Raw genomic sequence first — 23,028 nt, 5'->3', positions numbered from 1 at the left:
ATGGGGAGTTGGCACGAGAATAGTGTTGAGGGGGAAGTTGCGGAGCAGACTCGATGTGCCGAGTGGCATTATTCTGCTCCAATGTCGTATGGCTCAATATGGGACGACAGCGACTGTGTTTAATTCAGGCAGGGAGCGAGAGAATCATAGAACCAAAGACGAAGCAAAGGGCATTTTTAAAATCATACTGCCTTTCTTTGAGCGATCTTTGAAATCTTAATCCCCCCACCAACCATCCTTTTTTAAAAAAACTGTTTAATTGCAAAACTCAGATTACAAAGAACATTCACTTCTGCAAAGTTTTAGGAAGTGGACATCGTTGACTGGTGCGCAGAAATGTTGCAAAAACAGTAAAAATCTGCCGGACCCGCTGCCGTCTTTCTTACGGTGATTCTATTGCACTTCGCTAGTTGAGCATATTCCAACAATATCAAAGAACCTTACGGAGAAGGAAATGATGCATTGCTGGGTGTAAGGGATAGAGGAAGTGTTCACAAGAGTGATTATCGGCTGGGGGTATAGCTCAGTGGCAGAGCATTTGACTGCAGATCAAGAGGTCCCCGGTTCAAATCCGGGTGCCCCCTTACTTTTATCATGTATTCCAATTTTGTGTCTCACCACTTCAAATTGTAGTTCTTCATACTTCATATCAAATGGATGTAACTCAAATGTGCTTACAGTATTTATTATTTTCCAATTTCCGTCTGCATTTTGACTTTGATCGTATAACCGAAGAGCCTCTTTATACGTATATGCCCGAAAATCTGCAGAAAGAGATTAGATCTGATTTTGTGTGTGTTGAAATACGAAGTAAGCACCGTTTTTGAAGTCAGCGAAACTCTTGCCAATTTTCTCAGCCTAGCGTTGCATGTTTACTTCTCGATACTGGCTTTGTGTTGCTGAGGACAATTGTTTGGAAAGGCGACAGGGGGCTAGGTAGGGGAAATAGATGGTAAAAGTACAAGCTTAAAACAAAGGAATTCCTCAAAATGCACGTTTACGTAGGAATATTCTTATGATATAAAATATTGAATCTTGCAATAATCAACTCTCTCAGCTAAATGATGCATAAACATGATGGGTTAGGTGCAAAATGCGGTCTAGAATAGCACAAAATCTAAACTCGGCGAGTCAATTCATCCTTGCCCCATCAAAACCACTTTTCTCAGTTCCTTTAGGGGGCACGTAGAGGGAATTGATGACGTATAGCAACCAGACCCCCCCGTCCCCATGGCAACCGCTCGATCGCTCGGTTGGCCACTGGCTGCGAGGTGGCAGGTGGAGTAATCGAGTGTCGGCCCTTGACAACCGGAACAGAAGGCGGTGCCGGTGAGAGGAAGCGAGGGGACGGACGGGCACCGGGACTTCCTTCCATCGCAGCGGCAGACATGGCTTCTTCAGCTGGGGGCACGGCGGCGGTTGGTCCCGGCACTGGCTCTGGCTCTGGCTCTGGTCCGGGCCCCGGGCCCGGCCCCTCCATGTTCCGCTGGTTGGAAGTGTTGGAGAAGGAGTTCGACAAGGCCTTCGTGGACGTGGACCTGCTGCTGGGTGAGATCGACCCCGATCAGTCCGAGATCACTTATGAGGGCCGCCAGAAGATGACGGCGCTCAGCTCCTGCTTCGCCCAGCTGTGTCACAAGGCGCAGACTGTCTTCCAGATCAACCACAAGCTGGAGGTAAGGGCGAGATTTTAATGATGCAGTGTCAACGGAGACTGCACCACAGCATCCCTGTCTGGGGGCCGAGGGACATCATACTTATGTCTAAATGAAGACGCTGTTCTCAGCTTGGGGGCAAGGGATAATATTTTTATGTTTGAATAGAGACAATGTAGCCATGCCATCACTGACGGGGGGTGGGGGACGTTTAATTTATGTTTGAACGGAGACTGTGTCCGTGATGGAAGGGACAATATATTTGTATGTCTGAACGGAGACAATCTTCTCACACCATTCCTGACTGGAGGCGACATACAAAAGTCTAAATGAAAGCAGTACGCTATATACATGACTGAGGGAAGGTCAATAAATGAATGTTATGAACTTTGGCATCCGTGTCTCCAGGAGATGTCAGTGCATGAATTGCCCAATATTAAGGTCCACTACAGCATCCCAATTGGGGGTGAAGGCTAATCTGTTAACATCTCACTGGAAACTGTGCTCAACAATGTTGTTGATTGGACTAGGATGGAGTATTAATGCTGCTGTTTATATGCAATTGGGGACAGAGTTTTTAAAAAGTATTGTTATGATGAGGAACTGTAAAGGGTGAGGTAAAGAGTAAACAGTCGACGTTTCGGACCAAGTGCCTTCTTCAGTCCTGAATTGTTGGCTGTTTATTCTTTTCCGCAGATGTTACCTGACCTGCTGGGTTCTTCCAGCCGTTTGTTTGTGGTGTTTTGGATTTCCAGCATCTGCAGATTTTGTCATGTTTTTGAGTTACAGATATGCTGTTGCATCAGGTCTAAGTATAGAGCCTATATTTTTGATGAATTCCAAACTTCATTAAGATCAACTACTAACATGTCAATTAGATATCATTGCCTGAAAATATACTGCATAGCTCAAGATATTTGAGCACCAAAGATTTCCTTTAGTGTATAAAATAGCTATGACTCCAGGCCACCACTTAGTAAAATCAAAAGCATTTTATAAACATATCAAACTCAAGAGGGTAACTAGAGACAGAATGCAGAGACTATTCATTAGATGAAGGGTTTCGGACTGAAACGTTGATGGTTTACTCTTTTCCATAGCCGCTGCCTGGCCTGCTGTGTTCCTGCAGCATTTTGTGTGTGTGTTTCATCAGAATGTTACTTGAGATGGAGTATTTCAAAGGATTCAAAGTACATTTATTATTATACTACATGCACAGTATACAACCCTGAGATTCGTCTTCCCCACAGACAGTCATGAAACAAAGAAAACCGTGGAACCAGTTCAAAGAAAAACATCTCACTCTCTCTCACTCTCTCACTCTCTCACTCTCACTCTCTCTCACTCTCTCACTCTCTCACTCTCTCACTCTCTCACTCTCTCACTCTCTCTCACTCTCTCACTCTCTCACTCTCTCTCTCACTCTCTCTCTCACTCTGTCTCACTCTCTCTCTCACACAATCACACACGTGCAGCAAGGCAAATTGCGCAAATGACAACAAAAAAGAATGAGTGAAAATCACAGAATATAAAACACAAAGAACAAATTTAATCTATAAGGAGGATTTGTATAGACCGGGTTTGTTTTCCTTGGAGGGGTGGAAGTTGAGAGGACACATGATAGGGGTACACAAAATTATGAGGAGCAAAGACTTACAGGGATGTTGCCTGGATTGGGGAGCATGCCTTATGAGAATAGGTTGAGTGAACTTGGTCTTTTCTCCTTGGAGCGACGGAGGATGAGAGGTGACCTGATGGAGGTTTATAAGATGATGAGAGGCATAGATCGTGTGGATAGTCAGAGGCTTTTCCTGCGGCTGAAATGGCTAACATGAGGGGGCATAGTTTTAAAGTGCTTGGAAGTAGGTACGGGTTGTTTTTTTACACAGAGTGTTGTGGGTGCATGGAGTGCACTGCCAGTGACAGAGGTAGAGGTGAATACAATAGGGTCTTTTAAGAGACTCTCAGATAGAACATGGAGCTTAGAAAAATAGAGGGCTATGCGGTAGGGAAATTCTAGGCAGTTTCTAGAGTAGGTTACATAGTCAGCACAATATTGTGGGCCGAAGGACCTGTAATATGCTGTAGATTTCTATGTCTGTGTCTAAAGACAGGGTGGATAATAAGGAACTCCTTGGCAATGGTGTGTATAAGAAGAATGTATCAGATTAAGGGCAGGAGTTTTGAGGAAGGGTGTGGTTGAAATCCATAACACACTGCCCGAGTTGTGTGGGGACAGGTGATCTTCCAGCATTTAAGGAGTATTCAGATGTGCATTGAGATTCCATGGCTTAGAATGCTGCAGGCCGACTATTGGAAATTAAGATGGGTACTTGATTACTGGTACTGACTTGATGGGTCAAAGGGAGTGTTTTTGTGCTTTAATGTTGTAACACTAATAATCCTTGTGTATGATGAAGCATCAGTTTGCACTGCTCCACTTTGTAGGCAGTGCACTGACGTAATCTAATCACATTCCTATGCTATGTAAAGGGATATCGCCACTTGCACTGTTGCTGGCATGGCCATTAGAGCAGAAGTTAATGAAAAAAGTAGATCTGCAACAATGGAACACTCTTCTGTTAACTGTTCGGGTGAAGGCTTCTCAATCTTATTAGTAGCTCTCTGATTTTGCCACAATCTTGATAACAGTATTGGAGAAGTGATGCTCAAACTTGAAAGTATGTATATATCACCATAAGAAATTCCTTCTCATCCCCATTCTAAGAAAATGACCCTCTATTCTGAGGTTGTGTCCTCTGGTCTTAGACCCATCCACCATAGGAAACATCCTCTCTACATCCACTCTATCAAGGCCTTTCACCATTTGATAGGTTTCAACGAGGTCACCTCTCATTCTTCTGAATTCGGACCCATATCCATTGAATCCTGGAATCATTTTCATGAACCTCCTTTGAACCGGCTCCAGTTTCAGCACATCCTTTCTAAGATAGGGGGCCCAAAACTGCTCACAATATGCCAAGTTGTGCTTTACCAGTGCTTCATAAAATCTCAACATTGCATCCTTGCCTCTATATTTCAGTCCTCCTGAAATGAAAGCTAACATTGCATTTGCCTTCCTCACCACAAACTTAACCTGTAGGGAATCCTGCACAAGGATTCCCAAGTCCCTTTGTACCTCAGTTTTTTTTGTATTTTCTCTCCACTTAGAAAATAGTCAACCTCTTAATTTCTTCTACCAAAGTGCGTGATGGTACACTTCCCAACACTGCCACTTCTTTGCCCATTCTCATAATATGTCTAGGTCCATGTAACGTAAAAAGAATTGGTCCCAACACAGACCCCTGTGGAACACCACTGGTCACCAGCAGCCAATCAGAAAAGGTTCCTTTTATTCCCACTCTTTGCTGCCTGCCAACCAGCCACTGCTTTAACCATGCTAGAATCTTTCCTGTAATACTATGGGCTCTTAGCTTGTTAAGCAACCTCATGTATAGCACTGTGTCAAAGGCCTTCTGAAAATCCAAGTACATAACATCAACTGATTACCTTTGTCTATCCTGTTTTTATTTCTTCAAAGAATTCCAACAGATTTGTCAAACAAGATTTTCCCTTGAGGAGGCCATGCTGACTGTGGCCTATTTTATCATCTGCTGATCAAATTTGCAGATGTCATGACATCGATTGGTTTTGTATCTAGTGGCGACAAGATAGCCTACAGAGGGGAGAGGTTAACACCCTGACACAGTGGTGCCAGGATAACAACCTCTCCCTTAATGTCCAAAAGACAAAAGAGCTGATCGTGGATTACAGGAGGAACAGAGACAGGCTCGCCCTGATCAACATCAATGGGACTGCATTTGAGAGGGTGAGTAGTATCAAGTTCCTCAGTATACACATCACTGAAGATCTCACCTGGACTGTACACACCGGCTGTGTGGCAAAAAAAAAGCACAACAGCATCTCTTCCATCTCAGGCGACTGAAGAAGTTCAACATGAGCCCCCAAATCCTCAAGACATTCTGCAGGGGCACCATTGAGAACATCCTGACTGGCTGTATCGCCACCTGATACAGGAACTACACTAACCTTGATTGCTTGGCACTGCAGAGAGTGGTACAGACAGCCCAGCACATCTGTGGATGTGAACTTCCCTCCACTGAGGATATTTACAGTGGCAGGTGAAGGCCTGGAAGATCATCGGGGACACCAGTCACCCCAGCCATAAACTGTTTCAGCTGCTTCCATCTAGCAAACGGTACTGCAGCATTAAAGCCAGGACCAACAGGCTACGGAACAGCTTCTTTCTACAAGCCATTAGACTTGTAGGATGGATGTGAGAGTTAAATTCAATTCATGTGCCCTCAAGTACACTGAGACCTTATCCTTAATAATCAACTCCTAACACCTTTCCAACCACTGAGGTCAGACTAACTGGCCTTTAGTTTCTTTTTTTCTGCCTCTTTCCCTTCTTGAAAAGTGGAGTGACATTTGCAGTTTTCCATTGTTCCAGAACCATTCCAGAATCTAGTGATTCTTAAAAGAGCAATAGTAATGCCTCCACAATCTCTTCAGAACCCTGGGGTGTACACCATCTGGTCCTGGTGACTTATCTACCTTCAGACCTTTCAGTTTCCCAAGAACCTTCTCTCTAATAATGGTAACTTACCACCCTTCATGACCCCTGACACCTGGAACTTCCACCATACTGCTACTGTCTTCCATAGTGAAGACTGAAGCAAAATGCTTATTCAGTTCGTCCACCATTTCCTTGACCCCTTTACTAGCTCTCCAGCAGAATTTTCCAGTTGTCTGATATCCACTCTCACCTCTCTTTTATACTTTATGTATCTGAAGAAATTCAGGTATTTCTTATTCAGCAAGTAAATTCACACCATGCAAGTGCTGGACACTAACTGTCTCGAGCTTTCAGGTTCAACCACATTTACCATTGCAGAGTCCCAAAGTTTTTACATTTTCTTCAAGGAAAGGTCAGAGTGCGGTGGAAACTCTCCACTTATCTAGGTGAATGCAGTTCCCGTGATAGTCAAAAATCTTGGACAAGATGGCAGCTTTGATTGGATCCAATCAGAGCCACCTACACCACCTGTACATTGCGCCGTGATTTTAATTGTAATATCTGTGAAGTGCACTGTTGTAGCTTCAGTGCCACCTCCAGTTCAGGAACTGGATTAATGTCTCTTTAATAATGAGGCAAAAGTTAACTCCTTGTCATCTCAGCATTTAAAACAAAGGTTATCTCTGGGCTTTGTTTATCATACTAACATGCAAAAATCAAACTAGTATCAGTGTGGTGCACTTCTGAAGACATACTGGGAATAGCAGATCCTCAATATTGCAGTGAAATATGTTCAAATATCCCCACCAGCTGCTTTTCGCAGGATCTAAGGACATGGCCAGTGACAACGTCTGGGCCAGATCTTTTCTGCAGGATACTCCATTTCATGGGAATAAGGAATTTTCTGAAGGCCAAGGACCAGCAAAAAAAGAAATCTGAGCCCTAAAGAACAGGCTGTGGGTTGAAAGAATGCAGAGGTCCACCAACTGTTGATATTTGTGATATGCTTGGAATGTTAAGCATCACCAAAACCCTCTATAGTCCAAACCCAAGGACTGAGAGGCAGCCGATGGCAAAAAAATTAAGCTCTTTGAAGATCTTCACCATTTGGGAAGAGGAGGTCTTACCAAGGGGTCTTATCAGGAAAAGAGGCGAGCAATTGCAGTACCCACAGAGGATTTCCCTGTTGTCTGACATTGCAACTATTTTTTCAACTGTCTACCCCTGAATTGAAGCTCCCTCAAGTTCAACTGAAGCTCCCCTTACAAAAGTTGCAATGTAGAATCTGCTTGTCAAGAGATATTACAGATATGATCTTCACCATGCAGTAAACTCATTGATATAGAGAATTCATCCATCTCCATGCATGTCTGCCTTCAACTTCATAAAAGTCTTTGACTAAGGATGATAATGGGCATCTTTCTCAAGTTTTTTTGTCCTCAGAAACACATTATCATTCTATATTTACTGTTTGATGGCATGCAAGCTCTAATACTTACCTGTTCATCATAGACTAACTCTTAGGGAAAGTGCAGTACATTAACCCACCTCCAATGAGTGGCCACTCAGCATACGGCAGCCGTGTTGTGAGCTCCGTTCTAAATCTACAGTACACTGATTTTCTTAGCATTTTCTGTTCAAGTAGCTGATAGTCACATCAGATACGATAGACTGACCCTTCTGAACATCAGAAAGGTGGCATTTACTCGCTATGTGCCGCCTTTCCTACACTGGGAACCCCTGCTTGAGCGATCCATGGGAGACTCATCTCTTACACCACCACTAGCTTGGAAGAAGCGCCGGAGGCGAGGGAGAAGGGACAGTGCCTGGTGAGGTTGAGACAGCGTGCAAATCGACCGCCGCTCACTAGCATACTCCTGGCTAATGTTCAATTCCTGGACAACAAGCTTTGTGAACCGAGATCCAGAATCTCCTATGAGCAGGAAACAAAGGAACGCAATGTTTTGTGCTTCGTGGAGACCTGGCTGACGGAGGAGATACCGGATCATCCAGCGAACCCTCTGGGTTCCAGGCAGACAGGTCGAAAAACCTCTCTGGGAAGAGTAAAGGATGAGGGGTATGCTTCATGGTCAACAATGCTTGGTGTGACCCCCAGAATGTGCATGCACTCAAATCCTTTTGTTCCCCAGACCTGGAATACCTGGTACTGCTGTGCAGACCCTACTGGCTGCCTAGGGAGTTCACGGCTGTTATCATCATAGTGGTGTACATTCTGACGCAGGCTGATACTGACCTGGCTCTCAAGGAACTGTACGACACCATCAGAATGCTGGAGACTGCACAGCCAGAGGCTGCCTTCATCGTTGCCCATGACTTTACTCGAGCGTCACTGACGAAAGTCTCTCCAAAGTTTGCCAGCACATCCAGGTGAGCACTCGTGGAGATAAGATACTTGACCTCTGTTACACTTCCTTCCACAATGCTTACAAAGCTCTCCTTCGGCCAACTTTTGGAAAATCAGATCACTCTTCGATCTTGCTTTTGCCGACATACAGGTAGAAGCTGAAACAAAGAGGCAGCCATTGTTAAAACCGTCCACTGTTGGTCTGACCAGTTGGCCTCCGTGCCGCAGGACTGCTTTAATGATGTTGACTGGAATGTCTTCCGTGATGAGGACGTCTCTGAGTTCAATGATGGAGTCACGTGCTTCATCCAGAAGTGCACCCCCAGAAGTTGGTCAGGGTCTTCCCGAACCAGAAACCCCAGGGTCAAGTGTTCCGTGCGAGCAGCATTCATAGCGCGACATAGAGCTTACATTGCTGGTGATTAGCTAGAGCTCAAGAAAAGCAGCTATGATCTGCGCAAAGCTATCAAAGCTGCGAAACAATAATACAGGAACAAGATTGAGTCAAGCGTCACAACGAATAGCACACATGACTTGTGGGGGGCTGCATACCATTGCAAACTTCAAAGCCAAACATTGTGGTGCCGCCAACATCGTGGCCTGTCTTCCAGATGAGCTCAATCGCATTTATGCTCGGTTCGATGTTGCTAACTCTGAGCCTCCGAGGAAAGCCATAGCTACAACCTGCAACCTGGTCATCTCTGAGGCTAAGGTACGCAGATATTTCCAATGAGTGGACAGTCGCAAGGCTGCGGGATCGGATAGCATCCCAGGGCAGGTACTCAGGATGTGCACAGCACAGCTGGCAGGTGTGTTTTACTGACATTTTTAATCTCTCCCTCTCCCAGTGTAGAGTGCCCTCCTGCTTCAAATTATCCACCATTGTCCCTGTACCAAAAAAGACCAAGGTAACATGCCTGAATGACTGGCGTCCTGTCGCACTCACCTCAATAATAAGCAAATGCTTTGAGAGGCTGGTCAAGGATCTTATCTGCAGCTTGCTACCACCCACACTGGACCCCCTACAATTCGCCTACCAACACAACCGACAGAAGACGCAATAGTCACTGCTCTACACACCATCCTTGCATATCTGGAGAAGAAGGATGCTTATGTGAGAATGCTGTTCTTGGACTACAGTTCAGCATTCAACACCGTAGTTCCATCCAGGCTTGACAAGAAGCTCAGAGACCTTGACCTTGACCCTGCCTTGTGCAGCTGGATCCTGGACTTCCTGTCAGATTGCCAGCAGGTTGTAATAGTCCACTGACCCTCAACACAGAAGCCCCTCAGGGCTGTATACTAAGTCCCCTCCTTTACTCTCTGTATACCCATGACTGTATTGCCACCCACTGCTCCTATTTGCTAATTAAATTTGATGACGACACTACATTGATTGGCCTTATCTCAAACAATAACAAGGTGGCCCACAGGAAAGAAGTCATCTCTGACACAGTGGTGTCAAGAAAACAACCTCTCCCTCAATGTTGCAAAAACAAAGGAGCTGGTTGTGGATTACAGGAGGTATGGAGATGGGCTAACCCCTGTTGATGTCAATAGATCTGGGGTTGAGAGGGTAAACAGCTTTAAGTTCCTCGGCATCCACATCACTGAGGACCTCGCGTAGTCTGCACACACCAGCTGATGTGGTGAAAAAGGCACAACAGCACCTCTTTCACCTCAGATGGTTGAGGAAGTTTGGTATGGGTCCCCAAATCCTAGGAGCTTTTTACAGGGGCACAACTGAGACCATCCTGACTGCCTGGTATAGGAACTCGCCTCCCTTAATCGCAGGACTCTGCAGAGAGTGGTGCGAACAGCCCCGCTCATCTGTAGTTGTGAACTTCCCATGATTCGGAACGTTTACAAAGACAGGTGTATAAAAAGGGCCCATAGGATCATTGGGGACCCAAGTCACCCCAACCACATTCTATTCCAGCTGTTACCATCCAGGAAATGATACTGCAGCATGAGACTGTTCTATTTATTATAAATTATTGTAAATTACTATGATTGCACATTGCACATTTAGACGGAGACGTAAAGATCTTTACTCCTCATGTATGTGAAGGATGTAAGAAATAAAGCCAATTCAATTCAATTTTAATTCTACTTCCCATTCCCATTGCGATATGTCAATCCATGGCCTCCTTTACTGTTGCAATAAGGCCGCACTCAGGTTGGAGGAACAACACCTGTCTGGGTAGCCTCCAACCTGGTGGCATTAACATTGATTTCTTGAACTTCTGGTAATGCCCCCACCCCCACCATATCTCCCTTTTCACTCTCTTCTCTCTCTCACCTTATCTCCTTGCTTCTCTATCACCTCCCTCTGGTTCTCCTTCCCCACTTTTTCTTTCTTCCATGGTCTTCTCTCCTCTCCTATCAGACTCTCCCTTCTCCAGCCTTGTATCTCTTTCACCAATCAACTTCCCAACTCTTTACTTCATCTCCCCCCTCTTTACGGTTTCACCTATCACCTTATGTTTCTCCCTCCTCTCCTGCACTTTTTAAATCTGCTCCTCATCTTTTTTTTTCCTCCAGTCCTGCCAAAGGGTCTAGGCCCGAACGTCAACTGTACTTCTTTCCATAGATGCTGCCTGGCTTGCTAAATTCCTCCAGCATTTTGTGTGTGTTCCATTATGAGCTTCTCCCTATTATGGATTTAGTCCACAGGATGAGTGGATACTATTCAATATTCATCTCTATTACAGATTGCAGGCTGACCAACCACAGTCACTAAATTGCCATCCACTGCTGACTTTCCCGGAGACTAGTCTCCAAGTTGTTGTTAACTTCATTGAATTTTACAAAAGGATGCAGCTCACACTAAACAGCTAGAAAACTAAGGTGGTCTACCAACATGCCTCTGGTTCACACTCTGAAAAGTCTATGTCCAAAATGAAACTCTGGAAAAAGGAGATGATTTCCTTATCTCGAGAGCCTCCCCTCAATGATGAACGACTTTGATGAAGCTTGCCTAAGGCTCTAATGTACTAATTTGGCTTGAAATGAGGAAAAGGGTATTCAAAGATAAAGATCCCAAACCCAGTACTATGTTTTGCGGCGAATCTGTCATCCCCATCTTTTGGGATCATGGCAAACACGCAAAACATCAGGGGAACTAACACCACGACCAAAGATCCAACAAATAGATTTGCAGACCAATTTTAATAACTTTTGTCAGGCCAACACATCCAGCACCGAGGCTTTGGCCATGCACAATTCTTGAAGCATGAATGCTTCTCCAATATCTTTTCCAATCTTTTTATTAATTTTCAAAATTATAAACATAACAACAATATTAATGAACAGAGATTGGGATTACATTATTAATAATTGACATTGCAAATATAGCATTGGTAATAATACGGATGTGTAAAGTTTCCCAAACTTTGTAATGTAACAAATGTAATTAAATATGGTAGAGGGATAAATGAGAAAAAATCTGACAAAAAAACCCCCAATTAGAAAGCAAAAAAAGATGTATTAATTAAACTAAGCAATATTAACCTAAACTAAATAAAACTGAAAACAAAACTATAGGGAAAAAAAAGACAGGCTAACATATTACATTAGATAGAATCATTAATGTTGTTAACTGCATTCCTCTATCCATGTATTTTAAGTTTAAAAAAAAAGGATTCGAAAAGGTCAAACTACATCATATGGAAATGTTGAATAAATGGTCTCCAAGTTTCTTCAAATTTAATCGAAGGGTCGGAGGTGCCACTTCGCTTCTCCAATATAAAGAGATATCAGGATCAGGTTTATTATCACCGGCATATGTCATGGAATTTGTTAACTTAGCATAGCAGTTCAATGCAATATATAATATAGAAGAAAAAAGTAGAGTAAATGCTTCAAGGGATCTAAAGTCTTCCCGAGCAATGTAACATCCTCATTAAAGAAGTTCACTTCAGTCACTGGCCACAACCATTCAGGGTGAAGGACAGCATCTGGGAAGGTCCCATGTTCTTCAAGGATTATAGTAGGAGCATATTGCAGCCTTCTACAGGTTGTGGTAAGGAGAGAGGGAACCTCTCCCCCCTCCCTCCCCTCCCTCCCACTGTGGTAGGACTGCACAACATTTCTGACTACCCACCCTTATCAAATGATCCCACGCAGAAATCTTCAGCCATCTTAGGACTAGAGTAAAAAAAAATCATCCATGACCCTGAGGGATTGTCTAAGAAAAGGAGATGTGATAAGAACCAGTAGAACCTGTAGATCAGGCTCAACAATCACTTGAACAACTCGCATGATTACTGTTCCATTGCTTTTGATACTTTAAATTTAACAAATATTTTGTGTTCTAGTCATTACCACAGTAATTCTTACCATACGTGGAATGAAGTGATTGACCAATAGGATCAAGTGTAAATGACTGCAGTTGCTTAATAGGAGAAAGAACTGGCTGAAAAAAAACTCTTATTTTGTACATTTGACTCCTGTGAGTAAAGAGCAATTAAGTATATGATAATCGTAACCAGATTTGCGCATTCATGTGATTGAATCTACCGTTTTTATGGATAATAGTAGTAAAATTTTATTTCTTGCCATTATATTAAAATGGAATTGAAAGCCATAGCTCAACATGTTACCCCTTCATCAGATATGAATAATACTAACGTGATTACTTTTTTTGACCATGTCACAGGATTGTTTGGATTTGTAAAATTTAATATAGTGAATTGGTGATTTTTATTTTTCACACATGATAGAGAGTAAAATTTTGTGTGATTGCTTTTATGAAGGGATGAGATTTGATGGCCTAATTCTGCTTCTATGTCTTAGTGTCTTGAGATGCTTTTGCTATGGTAGAGATGATATGTAAAACCAAGATTTTGGCCTTAAGTTGGAAATTGCAGAAAATCACTCAGTATGTATAACCATACCTCCAAGGTATTGTAATGCATGTAAATTAAAAGCACATAAGACATGTGAAAGAACAATTACAAAGAGTGGAGGGAGTATACAATATTTTTCCATTTTCAGGAATGAATCTACGTACATTGGACTTTTGAATTTGTACAGGTATGTTTTTGGATGTGGTTACAATGCAGCCATGAAGACCTGTACCAAATCCCTTTGAAAGGTTAGTGCAGCCCAGCAAAATCTGTTAGGGATGATCTGTTTTGTCATTGTTAGCTTACTTTTAAATAAAGATGCAGCAAAATGATTACTTTAACATTGTGTAGTACAAATCGCTGACTGTTGACAGATGTCTCCACAGTGAAGCTGTTTTCACCCATGCAGTAGTTTTACTGAGAAGTTCCTTGTATGGATTAGTCAATACTTCATATTCGCTCAGTGGTCACTTTATTAGGTTCCTCTTGTACCTAATAAAGTGGCCACTGAGTGTACTGTGACGGGATCCTGAATTACCCCTATGAACTGTGCTTGTTTACCCCTATTAACTGTGCTTTTGAAAAGAGAGAGAGAGAGTTATTTAACTTCGATACCTTGTTTTGAAGAGAGAGAGAGGAAGACTAACTGTTGGACTGTCACTTCAAGGCACGAGGAAGAACTAGCTAACTTTTGGATTTCTGCTGAGTTGGAGAGAGAGATGGCACCGAGCAGCTCGTGAGTTGCTATGGTGACCGAAGGTGGTGTTATTTGATGGACACTCGATGTTATGATTTTCGGCAGCGTGTTGATACTCCCAAGGACATGGCGTGTTTGTACATTTCTTACACAGACAAAGGAAGGAGGAGTTACTTGAGTGTCAGTTGGTGCTCAGCACGGGAAGATAAAATAGGAGGTCAGATGATAGACCTCAGACACATGTTTTGGACATTGAATGAGCATTGTTGTGCCTGCAGAAAAAGTGGGTTTCGGAGGATCGATCAGGTGGATCGATCAGTCGCCCTTGCAGTGAAAAGGAAAGGGGTTGACTGGTGGGGAGTTGTCCATGTGTCCGCTCTCGCCTGGGTGATAGCTCCACCACAGAAAACCGGTCCCCTTTGTTAAAGTCACAGGTAGTGACTTTTAAAGGATTTCGAAGGACAATGAGAAGATCGACGACGTCAGCTCATCTGAAGACTCAACTCAATACCATGAACTGAACTGAACTGAACTTTAATCATCATCGTAAGACTGTATGTTTTTACCCCTAGACTTAAAGAAGCTTGGTTTTTCATATATGTATTTCCACATTTACTGATATACTTACTTATATATATAATCATTGCTAACCTGTTTGATTTATCTACATTTATATTACTGTATTGCGTAGTTACTAATAAATATTATTAGTTAATAGCAATGCTGGACTCCAAAGTGTTTTCCGTCTTTGCTGGTTCTTTATTCCCGTCACGGGGTACGTGACAGTACATTTATGACCTTCTGCTGCTGTAGCCCATCCACTTCAAGGTTCAATGCGTTGTGCATTCAGAGATGCTCTTCTGCACACCACTCTTGTAATGTGTGGTTATCTGAGTTATTGTCGCCTTCCTGTCAGCTTGAACTGGTCTGGCTATTCTCCTCTGATCTCACTCATTAATGAGGAATTCTTGCCTACAGAACTGCCACTCGCTGGATGTTTTTCACACCATTCTCTGTCAACTCTAGAGACTGTTGTGTGTAAAAAAAAATCCCATGAGATCTGGAGTTTCTGAGATACCTAATTACCCTGTCTGGCACCAACAAACATTAACGTTCAATGTCACTTAGATCACATTTCTTCCCCATTCTGATATTTTCACTGAGCAACAACTGAACCCCTTGATCATGTCTGCATGATTCTATGCATTGAGTTGCTGTCGCATGATGGCTGATTAGATAGTTGCAGGAATGAGCAGGTGTACCTAGTAATGTGGCCACTGAAGGCATAGTCGATAAGGACCAGTAGCCTAAAATGATCAAAAATCGTTATGCCCTTCTTTTTATTTTATCAGTTAATCTCACCAGAAGTTTAAAATTCAATGACAAAAAAGATGTGGTGACATTGGAGAGGGTTCAAAAGACGTTCACGAAAATGATTCCAGGATTGAAAGGCTTATCATATGAGGAGTGTTTGATAGCTCTGGGCCTGTACTCACTAGAATTCAGAAGAATGAGAGAGGATCTCATTGAAGTCTATCGAATGTTGAAAAGCCTCGATAGAGTGGATGTGGAGAGGACGTTTCCTATAGTGCGCGGTGGTCTAAGACCAGAGGACACACTCTCAGAATAGAGGGATGTCCATTTAGAACCGTGATGCCGAGGAATTTCTTTAACCAGAGAGTGGTGAATCTGAAATTCTTGCCACACCAGCTGAGGAGGCCAATATTTAAGGAAGAGATTGATAGATTCTTGATTGGTGAGGGCATGAAGGGGAACGGGGAGAAGGCAGGAGACTGGGCCTGAGAGGGAAATGGATCAGCCACAATGAAATGGTGGAGCAGACTCGATCGGCCAAATGGTCTAATTCTGCTCCTATATTCGATGGACTTACGAACAATACTTAGCAGTGTTTGGACACTTGATTAATTGGAATCGTTTATTATCTGAAGGATTATGCCATCTTTCTACTAACTTAGAACATGCTCAATGGCATGCTGTTCCTTTTATTTCATAGATGCAACTATTGGAAAGGATATTTGTGTTGACTGTCAAAGTTTTCAGTTCTTTAGAATGGAACCTATGTACATATTTTTTCATGAACTGTATTGCACAAGTTTATCCATTTCAGCGCAGCAAAATTCATCCAGTCAACAGTAATAATGTTTCTAATAATCAATACTATTGTTCAGTTATTTTAATGCTGTGATATTCACAGTTATCTAGGCAATCTACACAATTAAAAGAGATTTTTAATTTTTCATGACATCTTTAGCAATGCTAGGTTGGGTATCATCTATGCAAAGAAAAACTGTCACACACTGGTGCCTTTCATGCAAATGAAGAAGTCAGAAATCAAAAATGTTTTGAAGAGGGAGGGGTGGAGAGAAAGAGGGTAAGGTGGAAATGAAGAGAACTGAAAGTGAAAAAAAATGTTAATGGTGCTATCTCAAAGAAGGTGTTCTTTTAAATCTGGTGGTAGATTGTCAGTAGTTAAAGCAAGGAGTTCAACTTGCTGGATGCAACTTAGCCTTCCATATTCAGTATAAAGTACACAACAGTGGTGGGGCTTATTACCAACAATGATGAGATGGCCTACAGAAGGGCCTACAAGAAAGCTCATTAATGCCTCAACTTTCTGAGGAGGCTGAAGGGAGTTGTACTATGCACATCGGTACTTGCGTCCTTCTACAGATGTGCAGTAGGGAGCACCCTAACGTGCAGCATCACTATATGACGCAGAATCTGTACTGTGGCAGAGAGGGAGGTTCTACAACGAGTGGTCAAAACTGCTCAAATCATCACCCACACCAGCCAGTGTATACAGAAAGATGCTGGGAAAAGACCAGCAACATTGTGAAGGATCCCACACCCCTTGCTCATGGACTGTTTATCCCATTTTCATCAGGGTGGAGGCTACATAACACCCACGCCAGGACCACCAAGCTCAAGAACCACTACTTTTCCCAAACTGTAAAAGTTAGCAACGAAAACATCTCTATCCACTGACCCACCCCACCTCCCACCACAACAACTTTATTATTTCCTGTCAGAGTCACTGTAACTACAGATACTCTTGAATTGAATTTACGTTATTTCTTGCATCTTCACCTACATGAGGAGTAAAAATCTTTACGTTGCAGCTCTGTCAGAATGTATAATGCACAGTTTATAGTAATTTGTAATAAATAGTATGTACAACAGGACCGTCAGTATAGCATAGAAATACAATTGTATCAGCATGAATTAATCAATCTGATGGCCTGGTGGAAGAAGCTGTCCTGGAGACATTTGGTCCTGGCTTTGATGCTGTGGTACCATTTCCTGGATGGTAGCAGCTGGAGCAGTTTGTAGTTGGGGTGATGTGGGTCCCCAATGATCCTTCGGGCCCCTTTTATGCACCTGTCTCTGTAAATGTCCTGAATGCAGTTGGCCCTCCATATCTGCAGGTTCCGCATCCGCAGATTCAACCACCCGCGGATCAGGATTAAAAAAAACCTGGAAGTTCTCTCCAGCACTCGTTGTTTGAGCATTGTTCGCCTCGCTACTTGTGTTGTATGCACCCTTTGTTTCTGTGAAAAAATGGCTCCTAAAAAGCAATAAAGTGGTCAAAGCAATTCCTCAAAGGCTAAGAGGGAGCATAAAGTACTGTAATCAAGAGATGATTAAAAGTATTACTTGTTGTTTGAGCATTGTTCGCCTCGCATCTCATTCGTTCGCTACTTGTGCTGTGAGCGAGAGGAAGGAGTTTAAGGCTAGTAAGGGATGGCTGGCTAGCTATGTAAAGTGCTTCAAGAATTTAAAGATTACAGGAGAATTGGCATCGGCTGAGGCCGAGGTAGCATCAGTGTTCCCAGAAGAGCTACGATGGTTGCATCTGTACTGAACATGTACAGACTTTTTTTCTTGTCATTATTCCCTAAACATTACAGTATAACAACTATTTACCAAGCATTTACATTGTGTTGGTATTATAAATAACCTAGAGATGATTTAAAGTATGCGGGAGGATGTGCGTAGGTTATATGCAAATACTACACCATTTTATATACGAGACTTGAGCATCCACGGAATTTGGTATCCGTGGGCGGTCCTGGAACCAAATGCCCGCGGATACGGAGGGCCGACTGTAATGGGAAGTTCACATCTACAGACGCACTGGGCTGTCCATACCACTCTCTGCAGAGCCCTGCGATTGAGGGAAGTACAGTTCCCATACCAGGCAGTGATGCAGCCAGTCAGATGCTCTCAGTTGTGTCCCTGTAGAAAGTCCTTAGGTTTTGGGGACTCGTGCCAAACCCCTTCAACCGTTTGAGGCGAAGGAGGTGCTGTTGTGCATTTTTCACCACACAGCCAGTATGTACAGACCACGTGAGATCCTCGGTGATGTGTATGCTGAGGAACTTAAAGCTGTTCACCCTCTCAACCCCAGATACATTGATGTCAATATGGGTTAGCTTGTCTCCATTCCTCCTGTAGTCCACAACTAGCTCTTTTGTTTTTGAGACATTGAGGAAGGGATTGTTTTCTTGACATCACTGCGTCAGGGCAATGACTTCTCGATAGGCTGCCTCATTATTATTTGGGATAAGACCAATCAATGTAGTATTATCTGTAAATTTAATTTAGCAGTTTGGAGCTGTGGGTGGCGATACAGTCATGGGTATACAGGGAGTATAGGAGGGGACTTAGTACACAGCCCTGAGGGGCTTCTGTTTTGAGGGTCAGAGGGGCAGAGGTGAGGGTGCCCACTTTTACCACCTGCCGGTGATCTGACAGGAAGTCCAGGATCCAGCTGCACAAGGCAGGGTGAAGGCCAAGGTCTGTGAGCTTCTTGTCAAACCTGGAGGGAAATATGGTGTTGAATGCTGAACTGTAATCCAAGAACAGCATTCTCATAAGCATCCCTCTTCTCCAGGTGTGTAAGGACGGTGTGTAGAGCTGTGGCTATTGCATCATCTGTCAATTGGTTGTGTTGGTAGGCGAATTGTAGGGGACCGGTGTTGGTGGTGGCATCCTGCAGATGTAGTCCTCTCAAAGCCTCTCAAAGCATTTGCTTATTGTTGAGGTGAGTGTGACAGGACACCAGTCGTTCAGATATATTACCTTGCTCTTTTTAGGTACAGGGACAGTGGTGGATGTTTTAAAACAGGAGGGCACACACTGGGAGAGGAAGAGATTAAAAATGTCTGTAACCACACCTGCCAGTTATGCCATGCACATCCTAAGTACTGTCCCGGGATGCCGTCCAGTCCCACAGCCTTGTGACTGTCCATTCATTGGAAACATCTGTCTACTTCAGCCTCAGAGATGACCAAGGTGCTGGTCACTTCAGTGGCTCTCCCTGGGGGCTCCGTGTTATCAAACTGAGTATAAAAAAGATATAGCTCATCTGGGAGAGAGGCAGTGATGTTGGCAGCACCACTGTGCATGGCTTTGAAGACTGCGATGGTGTGCAGACCTTGCCATAAGCTGTGTGTGTTGTTGGTGGAGAGTTGTGTTGGGATCTTATCCCTGTATTGTTGTTTCGCTGCCTTGATGACTTTGCGTAGATGGTAGCTGCATTTCTTGAGTTCCTTTTGGCTACCGGCAACATAAGCTCTGTCTTGTACGGTAAGTGCAGCACGCACGAAACAGTTGATCCAGGGTTTCTTGTTTGGATAGACCCTGACTGACTTTTGGGAGACAATGTCCTTGATGCACTTCTGGATGAAGCTCGTGACCCCTTCCGTGAACTCAGAGACATCCTCATCACGAAGGACATTCCAGTTGATGACATCAAAGCAGTCCTGAAGCATGGAGACTGATTGGTCGGACCAGTAGTTGACAGTTTTAAATATGGCCGCCTCTTGTTTCAGCTTCTGCCTGTACACAGGCCGCAGCAAAATGGAAGAGTGATATGATTTACCAAACAGCGGATGGAGGAGTGTTTTGTTAGCTTTGTGGAAGGGAGAGTAGGAGTAGTTGAGTATGCTATCTCCCCGTGTTCCACAAGCTCCATTAAAGTCTTCGGCGACGATGAAAGCAGCCTCTGGGTGTACATTCTCCAGGGTGCTGTTGGTCTCGTACAGTTCCTTGAGAGCCAGGTCAGTATCAGCCTGCACCTAGCAACACTTTATGAACATACAATTAATCTATATATATAAGCTCTCTTATGCAATTATATTTATTGTTCTTTTATTATTGTTAGATAGATAGATAGATATACTTTATTGATCCCGAGGGAAATTGGGTTTCGTTACAGCCGCACCAACCAAGAATAGAGCATAAATATAGCAATACAAAAACCACAAGCAATCAAACAACAAAATGCAAACTATGCCAGATGGAAAATAAGTCCAGGACCAGCCTATTGGCTCAGGGTGTCTGACCCTCCACGGGAGGAGCTGCAAGTTTGATGGCCACAGGCAGGAACGACCTCCTGTGCCGCCCAGTGTTGTATCTCGGTGGAATATGGCCGACGTCCAGCAGTAAAAAGTTCAATATCCGGTCTACAAACATGTTCCTCGATCGTAATATGACCCGATTGCACCATCTGTTGTTAACCAGAACAGTAAGCACCCAACTCCTTTACGCTTACCACTCTCAGTGCACTTCCGGTCAGCCCGAACGGTCTGGAAGCCGTCCATGGAGAAGTTTTGATCGGGTATGTCCTCGTGCAGCCCCGTTCCAGTGAAACACATAACATTGCACTCCCGAAAAGTTCTCTGACGCCTGGCTAGCGCCGTGAACTCATCCATTTTATTACCCACTGAACTCCTCTTCTCCATAAGTCTCTGTTGTCTCGACCCGGTTCTCTTTCCTCGACTTTGTGATCCCCCTCTGCATCCTCTGTGTGTTTTCCTCCAGATTTCAGCAGGGGTGTCTGCCGCTGTGCTCGCTAAACCGGCCGGCATAAGCGCAATCAGCTGGTCCCTGGAATACACAATGCGACCATGCTTCTGTCCCGCTAATGAGACGTGTTGGAATGTAACTATTTCCAGCACTAAAAACCCAAATAAAACACTCTCTACCAGCATGTTAGAGAGGGTGCAGCTTCGACGTGTTACCGTGAAAAAAAACAAAAAATATGTTATTTATGTGTTTTTTTCCTCTTTTTTTGCTGTATTGGATCCGAAGTAACAAATATTTTGTTTTCCTTTACACTTGTGTACTAGAAATGACATCAAATAATCTGGAATCTTGAATTTAAAATTTAAATTGCAGGCTTGAGTGCCATATTTCCAGTTGTACACTTTTTTGGTCTTATTGGGTGAATTTAGATTTCGTTACTCACTTCTATTTGTACTTTGCTTAGATAATTCTATTTATTATAATCATAAAGATATATAGCAAAGAAATTGACCCTCTTCTGAGCCTTGAGCCTGCCCTCTACAAAATTTCAGTTGTTTTTCCCTAAAGGGGAATGACTTGATAGAAGTACATAAAATCAAAAGGAATGATAAAGACTTTTATCTTCTGGGTCCACACTAACCAACAACAACCCATATACTGTACATTAATCCTACACTGACCCTATTTATTTATTCTCCTCACATTCTCATAATTTCCTAGATTATATCACTCACCGGTGCAATATGCAATTTGTGGTGGTCCATTAAGCAACTAGTCCATGTGTCTTTGGGATGTGGGAGGGAACTGGAAGAAATTGACACTCATTTGTTAACCACTTGTTCTGATGGTGGCATTGCGACAAGTCATTTATTCTTTCTAGATCTCTGTCATGTTATAGAACAGCTTTACTTTTCTCGGCAACTTGGAACTGTTTTATTTAGAATTTCGTTTTCTCCCATTTACCGTATATTCCAGAGTATAAACTAACCCGGAATATAACCCCATTTTCAAGGTTAAAGAAGTGACTTTTTCATGTTACCTTTGTATAAGCTGACCCCCTTTGTAGAGGTTTTTGATTTAACCAGAAAAGATCACAAGATCTCACATGCCGGTACTCAGCTTTGCTGGATCTGGAACCTGGAAATTTTGTGAACCAGTCAGTACCTGCTAAAAAACCAGGTCTACACATTGTCAAGCGTTATAAGCGAATTCTTAATAAATAAATAAATCAGGGAGGGAAGTTTTGGATTAGGTTCCCAATGGTAAAGAATCCTCTGGAATGTAACCCCTGTGAAACCGTTTAGCGCCCATCGTAATCTCGTTAAAACATAACACGGGGTGGCGGGATCAGTACGTGTACTCACCATTGAGTTTACGACCACCATGTTCAAAAGATTAAAATGAATGCGATATGATGCTGGCTTCAAGCTGAAGGTTGTTGATTTTGCTAAAGGAACGAATAATTCTGCAGCTGCTAAGAAGTTTAGTGTAAATGAGAAACAAGTGAGAGAGTGGAGAAAGGCAGAGGACACGCTGAGGGAAATGTCAAAGATGAAATGTGCAAACCATGGGAAAACATGCCAGTGGCCAGAACTGGAAGAAAAAGTTTTAGAGTAGGTGAATCACCAGTGATTGTCTGGATACATTGCTACCAGAGAAATAATTCAAGTTCAAGTGTTGAAATGAGACGAAAAACACCATGAGGTTAGCGAAAATTTCAAAGCTACGTGAATTTGGTGCACCGGATTTATGAATAGAGGTGATCTTGTGTTGAGACAAAAATCAAAGATTGCTCAGAAAATTACTGCGGGGTGTTTACGTCCAAATACTCTGCTGGATGGACGAAGCGGGTTGCTTGAAGTGGGTTAAAGAGGTGTGGTGTCAACGTCCTGAAGGTTTCGGGAAGGAAAAGTCGCCTCTTATCTGGGACATGTTCAAAGCACACTTGTCAGGTGAGACAAAAGCAGCATTGAAAGCTGAAAATACGGACATCGCAGTCATCCCCGGTGGTTTGATGTCCGTGCTCCAGCCACTAGATGTGAGTTTAAACCAACCATTCAAAGAATTCATGCGTTGACAGTGGAACGAAT

General features: G+C 43.2%; 1 protein-coding gene and 1 non-coding gene across 3 annotated transcripts in view; both read left to right on the top strand.

Annotated features, from left to right (window-relative positions):
• Positions 1-512: 512 nt before the first annotated feature.
• Positions 513-584, top strand: trnac-gca (transfer RNA cysteine (anticodon GCA)). The gene has a single exon. It is a non-coding gene; the product is annotated as a tRNA-Cys (tRNA).
• A 710-nt stretch (positions 585-1,294) lies between these two features.
• Positions 1,295-23,028, top strand: part of gopc (golgi-associated PDZ and coiled-coil motif containing) — a 53,042-nt gene continuing 31,308 nt past the window's right edge. For both annotated transcript variants that reach the window (XM_063033722.1, XM_063033711.1), the window contains exon 1: positions 1,295-1,676. In XM_063033722.1, coding sequence (XP_062889792.1) covers positions 1,389-1,676 — 288 coding nt within the window. In that variant the 5' untranslated portion in view covers positions 1,295-1,388. The remainder of the gene's footprint in view (positions 1,677-23,028) is intronic.

The sequence above is a fragment of the Mobula hypostoma genome, chromosome 2 (genome assembly GCF_963921235.1).
Source record: "Mobula hypostoma chromosome 2, sMobHyp1.1, whole genome shotgun sequence".
NCBI lineage: Eukaryota > Metazoa > Chordata > Chondrichthyes > Myliobatiformes > Myliobatidae > Mobula > Mobula hypostoma.
The sequence above is the reverse complement of the archived record's forward strand: the minus strand, read 5'-3'. Positions and strand labels throughout refer to the sequence as shown.